This window comes from Belonocnema kinseyi, chromosome 2 (genome assembly GCF_010883055.1).
Source record: "Belonocnema kinseyi isolate 2016_QV_RU_SX_M_011 chromosome 2, B_treatae_v1, whole genome shotgun sequence".
NCBI classification, from domain to species: domain Eukaryota; kingdom Metazoa; phylum Arthropoda; class Insecta; order Hymenoptera; family Cynipidae; genus Belonocnema; species Belonocnema kinseyi.
This window is the reverse complement of record NC_046658.1, coordinates 93,048,289-93,060,230: the sequence shown is the minus strand read 5'-3', so window position 1 is coordinate 93,060,230 and position 11,942 is coordinate 93,048,289. Positions and strand designations below refer to the sequence as shown.

Genomic DNA, 11,942 nt, shown 5'->3' with positions numbered 1-11,942 from the left:
TTGCAGATTTAAAAAAAATAGAAATTTTAAAAGAATTTTTAAGGGTTTTAAAAGAATAAAAACATTTTCTTAATATTCTTAGGAAAATTGAAAATAATTTTTAGTTTTGGAAAATTATTTTAAGAGAATATTCAGAAAGATTTAAAAACATTTCTAAACTTGTTAAAAAGAACCTTGAAGATTTTTAAAAAATCTTTTTAAATTTGCAGGATTTTCTAAAAGTTGTAGGAAAAATTCGATTCGTTTCAAAAGATATTTAGAATTTAAAAAAATTGTTAATGTAAATAAATTTAAAACAACTTCTAGATTTCTCAAGATTTTTAAATAAAATTTTGAAGCTTGCCAAGGATGTTTAAACTATTTAAAATTAAAATAATTTAACTTAAAATTTAAGAAGCGTTCTGTTCAAAAATTCAATTTTTAACCAATTAAAAATTCACTGATTCTTTCATTTAGAGCATTGAAAATGATAACGTGGATTAAATTTTTACCATTTTTGTCTGAATCTTTGAACTCATTAATTTATAAAATTTAAAAATTCTAAATTTTGAAGTTTTTCTGCATTTCATTCAAATATCAAAAATATATCTTAAAAATATCAAAAGTTTAAAATTCAAGATTTCCACTCTTTTTTATAACTTCAAATGGACAAATATTAGGCTCTAGAATCATTTAATTTTATTGACCGTGAAATATGTTTGCGAAACGGAAATCTCCGAGCACTTAAACTCTTCAGAACACTAACCTGAATTCCCAAACGTGATTGCAGCGTCCGTTTGAATATAACCCATTTGGGTATGATGGATCCCCAATTCCTCACTAGGTCTATTAGCACTGCTCACAACTCCACTCGTGATCGTGTTGCTCAAAGAAAGAGGCGACCCAATAGCAACAACAAATTCCCCAGGTCTCAAATTGGCCGAACTTCCCAATTTCATGACCGGCAGCTTTTTCTTATCAATCCTGATAGTTGCAAGGTCACCCTGAAGATCGACATCCTCCACAACTCCGTTGTAGGTCGTTCCATCGAGGAGGCGGACCCTCACCGTGGAGTTAGGTCTCTTCATCACAACGTGAGCATTCGTCAGAATTAAACCATCCTCATGAACTATGAATCCGGATCCGTTGTTGTAGGTCGTCGGCTTCCCCGTAAATAAATCCACCCGCTTGGGATCTCTAATTTCTATATAAACGACAGCTGGTGCACAAATCTCGACCACATCGGCGATGAAGTTATATTTTGTACGATTTTGACTCACGTCCATAAGGTTTATTGTACTTGCACTGACACTCGGGATCAAGGAATTGACGACATCCTCGAGAGATGGAAAATTCTCCCGACATTTTAAAAATGCGTAGCCAATAGCCGAGCCAGAACCGAGAGCAGAGGCTAAAAAGGCCGAAGATCTGGGGGAAGTTTTCCCTCGTCCTCTGCTGGAGTAATCCCTAATTCGGTCTTTCAAAGGCAGGACTAGAATTCGAGACCAGGAAGGTCTTATTTTTTTAAAGATAAGTTGTGTCGTTTTCAAAAGAGACATTTTTTCTTGGCTTCTATTTTAGGCCTTTTTTAATCTTTTTCACTACTGAAGATTTAATATTTCTTCTTGATTTTTCACTTCATTCGGGATCTCTATATTTTTCTATCATTTATTAAATAATGTCTTGTTATTATAACCTTTAATTTTTCAGTGATCATTTTGCTACCATCGTATAAATTTCGTCTTTTACTTTCCGTTTTCGTTGCTCGAAAAGACGTTTTCTGAAAAACAAATTTTACTGTTCCCAATATGTCCCTATGGTAGAGTGGCCACTAGACCCGGAACCGCGAAATCTATCCAATAATTAAAAATTTCACAAGTTTCATATCACATTTATAGTGCAATTAAAAAAAATTTCGAATTCAACTTTTTTTTTAATTGCAATGCAATGCTTTGAATTTAAAAATTTTCAATTTTAGGTCTGATTTTTCAGCTTACATTTTCAATGTAAAAAATTTGTAAATACAGTTGTAATGAACTTGAACAATTATAAATAAAAATTAATTATATTCAATGTTAGCCATTTCTTATCTACTGGTCTTATATCAATATTTCAGCATTGATTTTTAATCAATTTTGAAATTTTTGTATTTAACGAAAAAGAACCATTTTTAATATTCATAAATATGTAACAGCTCATTTAAAATATGCAATTATAAAAACTTATTTATTATTATGTATTATTATAATTAAATAATTACCATTTTTATTGTTCCATTTTTAATATTTTTAATTTATAACTGAAAGTGTTGAATTTTGATTTATAAATAATAATTGAATACTAATTAATGTAGAAAAACTCGATAAGTTTAAGAGGTAATTAGAACTTTTCAAATGATTCAAAAATCATTTAAAACAAGAACATTTTCAACAAATTTCAACGTAATTTTTGTGGATTAAATCAAATAAATAATTAAATAAATTGATTAAATATAATTAAATAATATCATAATTACTAACTACTAATTAAATAATCAATTTATTAAAATATCTAGGAAATTTTTTATGAGTTTTTTTTTAAATTACATAATTATCAAGGAATATTTCAAAACATTTTCAAACATTTCGCATGATTTTCCAAATTTTCCAAAAATAATCTGTAAGATTTTGAGACAACTTTTTTAATATTTCATGATTTTTGAGGATACCAAAATACAATTTTGAAAGTTTTTAAGGATTTCGAAAGGTGTTAAGATGCTAAAAAAAAAGTTTCGATTCCTAGGAAAATTTAGAAAGTTCCCAAGATAACAAAACAAAATTTCTGAATGTTCCCTGGAAATTTTTGTTATTTGAGATGGTAATAAATTAATTTTGAAGGAATATTTTAAAATATTTTACAAAATTTCCAAAAAAGTAGCTACAAGATTTTCATGCAATTAAAAAAAAATATTTCACGTTTAAGAAAAATTCAAACATTTTAAGATATTTAATACCAAGTTTTGAAAAATAAATTTTGAAAGAATATTTAAATAAATTTGAAAAAATAAAAATCTGTGAGATTTTAAGACAATTTTAAAAAAAAGTTCAGGATTTAAAAATATTTTAATACTGAAAACCCAATATACATTTTTTAAAGATTTTGAAATAAGATTTTGAAGCTTTTTAATAAGGGTTTTAAAAGGTTTCAAAATAACAAAACAAATTTTCTGAAGATTTCTTGAAAAAGGTTATATTTTTATTTTAAAATATTAATTTTTGAAAAATATTTCAAAAGATTTTCCAAAATTTTCAAAATTGCCAAAAATGTATCTAGAAGATTTTCAGGCAATTTTTTGATATTTCAAAATTTTTAAAAACTTCAAAAATACTCTAAAATTTAAAAATATTGAAAACCAAATGCAATTTTTTGAATATTTCGAAATAAACTTTTTAGACTTTTTAAGGATTTTGAAAGGGATCAACATAATAAAAAAATGTTCTGTAGATTCCTAGGAAATTTTGAATCACTTATTTAAAGATTTAAAAACGTAAAAAGTAGGATTTGTAAGATTATAAGGCCATTCTTTGAATTTGTCATGATTTTAACAAAATTGAAAAAATCCTCAACAAAATATGTATTTTAAAAACGTAAATTTTAAGAAAATGTTTTAAAAAATTAAAAATTAAATTCTTTTATATAATTATACGAATTGAATAATTATTAATTGGAAACAACTTCAAAAATTTACCTTATAATTAAAAAATTCAGTTTAAACAAAATTTTAGTCGTTCAATTTTGAAAATTTCAGATTTAAAATCGTTTAAAATGTTGCATAACTTACGCATATTTCCTGCTTCATTCTTCAATTTAAAGTTTTGGAAATGAACAAAATTTAAGATTTAGAGTTCAAATTTTCTAATTTCAATTACCGTGACAACTTTTACGAACCGGGGAAAACCGGGGAATTATTTACTCGATTAAAATGACGAGTCTGATTTTCCAATTCCTTGCTGAAATCTACAAACATTTTCAGATTTCTTAAAGGATTTAAAAATCCTTGAAGTTTTCCAGAATTGTAATAAATAGTCTGAAAATATTATGACGATTTTTTTCTGCTTCTTTCGTAACACTGAAAATTAATTTTGGAAGTCCTCTTACCTGGAACTGTCACAAATTTTATAAATCCAAACCAAACTGATAAAACTAGTTAACAATATAACAAAAATAAGTTGAATTGTTCAAAATGATATTAAATTTGTTACCAATTCTTGATCGATGTTTCGAATCTGATTTTGAGGTTATGTTTCATTACCACGTCTCCGGGTCTCCCTATACCAAAGATATTATCTTTGCCTATACGCCTTATACGTCTCAGAATCTCATATGTCTCTTTGAAAGTTGATTTGAAGACAAAAAGATTCAAGAGAATTAATTAATTTTGATTATATTTAGTGACTTATTTAATATGAAAAGGTATGATTACAATTATAAGATAACTAAATTTGGTAATTTTAAAATATAAATTGGAATTTCCAATTTAAAAAATACTCATTTGAATTTTGTCGCGGTAGTCAATAGGTGGCGCTAACTGTACTCGTCAAAGTTCCGCAAAAATTCAAATTGGATAAATAAAAAGTTGTTTTCTTATGAAGTAAATGTGTGAGTAATTTAGATTGATACAAAAATTTAATATTTTATATAATGGTCAGTTTTTAAAATATTTTGCGGTTAAAAATTAAACTGTTTTGTTGAAAAATCGTTTTTTGACTTGGAAATTCAATATGAATTTTTTTGTCTCGTGACTGAAAAATCATTTTGGTGAAAAATTCGACCATTTTGTTGAAAATTCGTCTTTTTTGTTGAATTACAGTGTTTTTTATTTAAAGTTAAAATTTTTTTGTTTAAAAATTCAACTTAACTATTCTTTAAAAATTCCTACTTCTCCCTTGAAAATTAATTTGTTTCAACTCAAAATTGAACTATTTTATTTTTGGTTAAAAACGCATCCTCCTCTTTATTTGAAAATTGAACTAATTTCTTCAAAATTCGGTTGTTTTTTTTTTGCTTGAATTTAACTTTTTTCACTGAGAATTCTCCTTTTTGGTTGAAAATATAAAATTCGTCACCTTTTGGTGGAAAGTTTATTTAAATTAAATTTTTTCTGGAAAAATATCTTTGCTTTCGCTCCTATACGAATCGAGCCACAGAACTTCTTTTGCCAATCAGGTACTTTTCCCTTGAGCTTCTAGAGAGATCGAAAGAAGAATCCTTAAAATATTTTTATTGAACTATTATGGTAAAAATTCGTTCTTTCTCGGTCGGAAATTAATTTTCTTTAAGTTCAAAATGTAACTATCATTTATTATTGAAAACAACATTTTTGAGTAGAAAATGCATTTGTTTAGTGGAAAATCGATCTATATTATTGAATATTCATTTTTTGGTTGAAAGTCAATTTTTTTCCTGTTAATTTAACTTTTTCATTTTTTCTTTAAAAAAGTATTTCTTTTTTGTCGAAAATTCATTTTTATAGTTTCAGAGTATCCTACTTTGTTGAAAAGTCTGTTTCTTTTCTTGTTGAAAATGTATTTTTAAGCTCAAAATGTGTGAATTACATTTTTTTGGAAATGCATCTTTTTAGTTCAAGATTCGTCTTATGTCTAGTGGAAAATTCTTTTTTTCTTTGGTTGAAAATTGAACTTTATTTTGAAAAATCTTTGTTGACTATATTACATTTTTTGTTCAAAATTGATCTTTATTAGAAAAATGTATGAAGACGCGTACTTTAAAACATTCTTTCAATATAGACAATACTTCTCTGCTCAAACTATAAACTTTTATTATTAATTTGTATAAAAAAAGGAATTGTTTATTTATAGAATTTGAATTTTCGCGGAACTTTAACTTGAACAGCTGGTAATATCGCCAATTTCCTTACCGACATACCAAGAATCCAAATTATAAAATATAAACAGTTTACAAATTTACCTCTTTACAAAAGCACGTATAATTTTAAAATCTCGACCAAAACAACCCTGAGAAAGTGAAATCACACCTGCCTAAATCTAGGCAATCTCCTGATAATCAGTGATGTGTTATATGTGTTATTTGTGATCGTCAGTCATGTTTCATCGAAAGTTTTTGAGTAAAACTGTTTCTAACCTCACTTTTGCCGTCCGGTCTCCCTCGTGTTTAAGTCGCACTTTTTCCGAAAAATCGACAGAAAATGATAAAATTCCGGAAGATTCGAGGGAAACAGTAGTGTCAAAACTCCTCGAAGAGTCTGCCACATTCAGTGAAGCGAAAGACACCAATTGGGCAACAAATCCTTATCCGGAGACAGCACCGGTGAATCAGCAAAAACAGCCGGAAAAAGAGAAGGTTCTCCCGTCTGACAATTCAATCCTTTTATTCCCCGGACAAGGAGTTCTTAAAGTCGGAATGGTTCGTGATTATTTGCGTTTTCCAAGAGCGAAAGAATTATTCTCGATAGCGAGTGAAATTCTTGAGTACGATCTGTTGAAATTGTGCTTGCATGGACCTCAGAAGCAGTTGGATAAAACAGAATTTAATCAACCGGCAACTGTTGTTGCTTCTCTAGCTGCCTTGGAAAAATTAATTGAGGAAAGACCCCGAGTTTTGCAGACTTGTAGAGCCGCTGGAGGATACAGTCTTGGCGAATTGACGGCCTTGATTTTCTCTGGAGCAATTGATTTCGAGTCGGGTATTAAGCTAGTGAACGTTAGAGGGAAAGCTATGGAAGCAGCTTCTGAAAAATCGAAACAAGGAATGTTGTTTGTTTATACGAGGCCAGATGCTAAAATTCATCAAGTTTGCAAGGATGCCGAAGCCTGGGCGAGAGATTTAGGAGTCGAGGAGCCAGTTTGTAGGTGAGACAGAAAAAAAATCCTTTCAACTTTCATTTTAACCAGTTTTTAAATAATTAGTTAGATTTTGATCTTTTACAAGTATGATATCATTTAGTTTAGAATACGTAATTCGTAAATCTTTCAATTAAAAAAATTTCTATTTTAAATTCTAAGTTTTTTAACGTAATTTAAAGTTTTTTCAAATGGCAGTTTTAAATACTTAAACAAGAAAAAATTAGATGCTTTGTAAATCGAAGATTTTTAATAAAAGAATTTTTTTAGATGATCAAGTGTGAATATAAGTGAACTAATGATTTTTAAATGGAATTGTACTTTAAGCTTTAAAAAGTAAATAAGAATTTATTGTACAAGACGATTCGGTATCAGTTCACAGTTTTAGAATGTCCAGATTTTGGCGTTAGAAATTAAACTGTTTCAATTGGAAAATCTTATTAGTTAAAAAAATGTCAACGCCCTATTGAAACTTTATAAACTATTTTTTATTTTAAAATAACTTTTAGATAATATATTTATAATTAAAGGCTTTTTCGAAATTTCAAATATCATTTCAGTCCAAAATATTCCATTTTAAAACGATACAATTTGAAATTTTTCAATTAAGAAAAAGAATAGTTAATATTTTTAAATATCTGACTATTTGTTTAAAAACAGTAATTATAAATTAAATATTCAAAACTTTGAGTAAGTTGGAAGAGATATTTAGAAGATTTGAAAAAATTCAAAATCCCTTTAAACTTTGAAATGATTTTGAATTATTTTGACAGGCTGCAGAAGAATAAAAAAAATTTCCTAGGAAAATTGAGAACCATTTTTTATTTTAATCAACTAATTTTAAGGAAATATTTTAAAATGTGTACAAAATTGTAAAAAATAAATGTGGAAAATTTCTTTAATTTAGCAGAATTAAAAAAAATAGATAATAAATTTAAAAAATAATAATAATTCTGACTTGGAACCGGGAATTTTCAAATTTTAATAAATTCCGAGCTGGTCCTGGAAATTTTCGAAAAGGAACAAAATTCTGAATTGGAACAGGAACTTTTTCCAAATAATTCTAATTCTAAGTTGAAGCAGAGAATTTTCAAATTTCAACCAGTTCTGAATTGAATCTGGTATTTATTCAAAAGTATTATTTTTCCTTGAACTGGGAAAATTAAAAAAGTTAAATGAATTCCGAACTGGAACACGGAATTTTTTAAAAGAATGAATTTTAATTCTAAGTTAAAACGGGATGTTTTCGAAAAAATTAAAATTATGAATTTGAACAGGAAATTTTACAGAAAAATTCTAATTCTTAGTTAAAGCGGAGAATTTTCGAAAAGAATTAAAACTCAGGATTTCAACTGACAGTGTTCTATTTTGAAGCAATTTTGAGCTGGAATTTATCCAAAAGAATAATAATTTTAAATGGAAAATTGAATTTTTTAAACAAAATTATAATTCAGAGTTAAAACGAGGTATTTTCGAACAAAATTTAAATAATGAATTGGAACAGGAAATTTTACAACAAATTTTAATTCTTACAATTATTTGAAATGGAGAATTTTCGAAAAGAATGTAAGTTTTGCATTTGAACAGGGAATTTTTTGAAAAGAATGAAAAATTCGTATTTAAATTGGAAATTTTCAATGTTTCACTAATTCTAAACTGGAATTAGAATTTAAAATTGCTCAAAATAGTATAGTTTTGAACATTTTTAAATTCATTGATTGATTCTTCAATTTAGAGCATTAAAATTATAACGTGGTTTTATACTTTTGGAACTGAATCGGAATTTTTGAACTTTATTATTGTAATTAAAAAAAGCTTTCTTTTGTTCAAAATTTAATTTTTTGTTTAAAATGATGTTTTCTAGAATTTTGTTAACTTCAAATCTAACTCGTACTTTTTTTGGTTTAGAATTTATCTTCTCAAGTTGAAAATTCAGATATTTGGTTTAAAATTCCTGTATTTTATTGAAAATTAGAATTTAGTGGAAGAATATTTAATCTTCTTGGTGACTAATTCATCTTTTTGGTTGAAAATTTTTTTTTAAATTCATCTACTTTGGTAGTAAAATCATGTACTTTGTTACAATTTTATCTATTTTGGTAGAAAATTCATCTTATTGGTTGAAAATTGATCTTTTTGGTTTAAAATTAGTTTTTTCTTGTTTAGAATTATTTTTTTTAACTGGAAATGTAACTTTTCCATTTTTTGTCAAAAAGTTACGTTTTTTGATAGAAATTTAATCTTCTTGGTTGAAAATTATACTATTACATTCAAAATTTACTTTCATTTATCCGAAAATAAATTTTTTATCGTTTTTAGTTTCAAATTGAATTATTTTGTTGAGAATTGATGATTGGAAATTGATTTTTTCTTATTTAGAATTATTTTTTAACTGGAAATGGAACTGTTCCATTTTTTGTAGAAAATTAATGTTTTTTTATAGAAATTTAATCTTTTTGGTTGAAAATTACACTATTTCGTTAAAAAATTATTTTAATTTTATCGAAATTATTTTAATTTTGTTGAAAATAATTTTTTTACTGCAAATTTAACTATTATATTTTGAATTGAAAATGTATCGGTTTTTGTTAAAAATTTAATTTAATTTTAAATATCCGTCTGTTTAATAGAAAATTTAACTATTCTATTTTTTGTTAAGAATTAATTTCTTTCGTTGTGCGAAAAAAACTTATTTAGTTGAAAATTCCTTTTTTTATAAAAAATTCATATTTTGAATTAGAAAATCCACTGTTTGGTCAAAGATGCATATTTTTGATTGAAAATTGATGATTGTGATTAACAATTTATTTCTTTGGTTGACTTTTGTTTAGTTGAATATTTATATTCTTCAGTTGAAATGGCATTAAAAATTGAAATATTTGGTTAATAGTTTATGCATTTTCTTGAAAATCATTCTTTTTGAGTAGAAAATTGGTGTTTTTATTGAAAATTATTTTTATTGTTGAAAATGAGTTTTTTTCACTAAGATTCTAGCTTTTCCCTTATTTCTACCAAAATTTATCTTTCTCAGTTAAAAATTTACTTATATTTCTGAAAAGTCGTCTCTGTTTTGTCGAAAATTTAATTCTTTTTTTAGAAAATGCCTATTTTTGGATTGTTAATTCAACTTTGTTTGTCAAAAATTCGTCTTATGTTTTGAAAACTCAACGTCTTGGATGAGATTTTTTTATTTATAGATTGAACAATCTTTCTTTGTTGAAAATTCAACTCTTGGTTAAAATTCGTATTTTTGGTTTAATTTAACAGGTTTTTTATTGAAAATTAACATGTTTTTTAGCGAAAATAGCAACTATCAAACTTTTTGTTGAGAATTCATTTTGTTTATCAAAAATTCATCAGGTTGGTTAAAAATGTAACTATTTTGTTGGAAATTTTCGTTTTCTTGGTCCAAAATTAATTATTTTAACTAAAAATATAATGATAAAATTTTACATAATAAGCATTCTAAAATTTTTATCAACTGAAACTCAATGTCATATTAATTATATATGTGAATTTGGGAATATTCCTTTCTTCGAGTTTTTCAAAGGGTTTAAATCATTTGACTGAAAAATCCCAAAAAATAAACTTTCCGGCAGTTTATAATATTACTGAATTTGAAAATTCCCGAAAGAAGATTGCCTGATTATAAAATATCCGAACCAGCAAATTCTCGAATTCAAACAATTAAAAAATAGTTCTATGTTAAATATTATCTATTTATTAAAAATAAAATACTCAAATATTTTTATCAAAGAAATTTTTCATAATGTTTCAAGTTAAAAAAATTTTTTTTAATATAAAATAACAATATGCAATTTAAAAAAATATGTTTCTGAATGACATTTTTTGGAATGATAGTTATTTTAAATTCAAAAAATAATTTCAAAAACTTTAAACTTTAAGCATGAAAAATTTATTGTTTTTTATAAAAATATGTGATTATTGTATTTTTAATAAATAAAATTTCAATTTGATAAATTCGGAAATGTTCAAAATAGATATTGATTGAAAATAAAGCCAAACTTTCGGTTATGTAACGCGATTATTTTTCTGTTCGTCTAGGATCGCGATTTACTTGTACACCCAGGCAAAAATATTAGCCGGAAACGATGAAGCACTGCGTTACGTCGAGGAAAACAGCTCGAAACTAGGTCTGCGAAAAGTGACGAGGCTTCCAGTTTCAGGAGCATTTCACACTTGCCTGATGGAACCAGCAGTCGAACCCTTCAAAAATGCTTTGAACGGCACAGTGATCGAAGAACCGAGAATAAGTGTACTTTCAAATCATTCGGTGAAACGATACCGCAACCAAAAAGATATAAGGAAAGGCTTGCTAAAACAATTAGTGACTTCAGTCAAATGGGAACAAACTCTTCAAATGTTATACACCAGACCTGCTGGAACTCCATTTCCAAGAACATTTGATCTCGGATCAGGTGGACAATTAAGGACTATTTTAAAGAACGTTAACAGTAAAGCCTACGATTGGTGTTACTCCATTTAATTCTAGTGAGTTAACTTTTTTTTTAACTTTTCAGTTTGTGTAGAACTTTGAAAAGATTAGGTAATAGTTTTTAGTCATGAAAATACGACACAGCAGAATTTTGTAAATATTGATTACAGTCTTCGAATACCTTGTAAAATTGAGAAATATATTTGTAGAAAAGTATTTACAATTTAGAAATGAGAATGAGTTGAGTCGGAAGGCCAGTGTTTTAGGTCCAGAGGATGGCCGCTGGATCGAGAAAACCGGGAAATGACAGTGAGTTTTAGTTTTTGACCGGGAATTTTACAAAATTTTTAAAATAAAAATTTTGTCCAACTTTAATTTCAACCGTTTTTTTTTTTTTTTTTAATAATTTGTGAAATTGTGATTTTCATAAATTATTATATCATTGAATTGAGAATGCTTAATTCTAAAATCTTGCACTTTAAAAATTTTCCATTTTAGATTTCTAATTTTTAAACATATATTTTAATTTAAAGGATTTTGAAATGCAGTTTTAAAGGTTTAAAAAATTAGAAGTTTTTAAAAACGAAGAGTTTTTTTTATAAAAAACAGGGTGGCCGCCGGATCGGGAAACCGGGAATTTTACGAAT

At 26.4% G+C, this 11,942-nt stretch overlaps 2 protein-coding genes across 5 annotated transcripts in view; one reads left to right on the top strand and one right to left on the bottom strand.

Annotated features, from left to right (window-relative positions):
* LOC117168058 (serine protease HTRA2, mitochondrial) overlaps nucleotides 1–4,434 on the bottom strand; it is a 5,567-nt gene extending 1,133 nt beyond the window's left edge. Inside the window, exons 1-3 of one of the 4 annotated variants that reach the window (XM_033353411.1) lie at nucleotides 4,221–4,434; nucleotides 4,117–4,122; nucleotides 746–1,759 (exon numbers count right to left, since the gene is read on the bottom strand). In XM_033353411.1, the coding sequence (XP_033209302.1) occupies nucleotides 746–1,538 (793 nt within the window). In that variant the 5' untranslated portion in view covers nucleotides 1,539–1,759; nucleotides 4,117–4,122; nucleotides 4,221–4,434. Of the gene's footprint in view, nucleotides 1–745; nucleotides 1,760–3,887; nucleotides 4,136–4,220 lie in introns of those variants that run through there. The other 3 variants (XM_033353409.1, XM_033353410.1, XM_033353408.1) reach the window with 3 other exon arrangements.
* Nucleotides 4,435–5,946: 1,512 nt separating this feature from the next.
* LOC117168282 (probable malonyl-CoA-acyl carrier protein transacylase, mitochondrial) lies at nucleotides 5,947–11,509 on the top strand. Its single transcript, XM_033353802.1, has 2 exons — nucleotides 5,947–6,848; nucleotides 10,905–11,509. The coding sequence occupies exons 1-2, from the start codon at nucleotides 6,082–6,084 to the stop codon at nucleotides 11,344–11,346; spliced, it is 1,209 nt and encodes a 402-aa protein (XP_033209693.1). The 5' UTR covers nucleotides 5,947–6,081; the 3' UTR covers nucleotides 11,347–11,509.
* The last annotated feature ends 433 nt before the right edge of the window (nucleotides 11,510–11,942 follow it).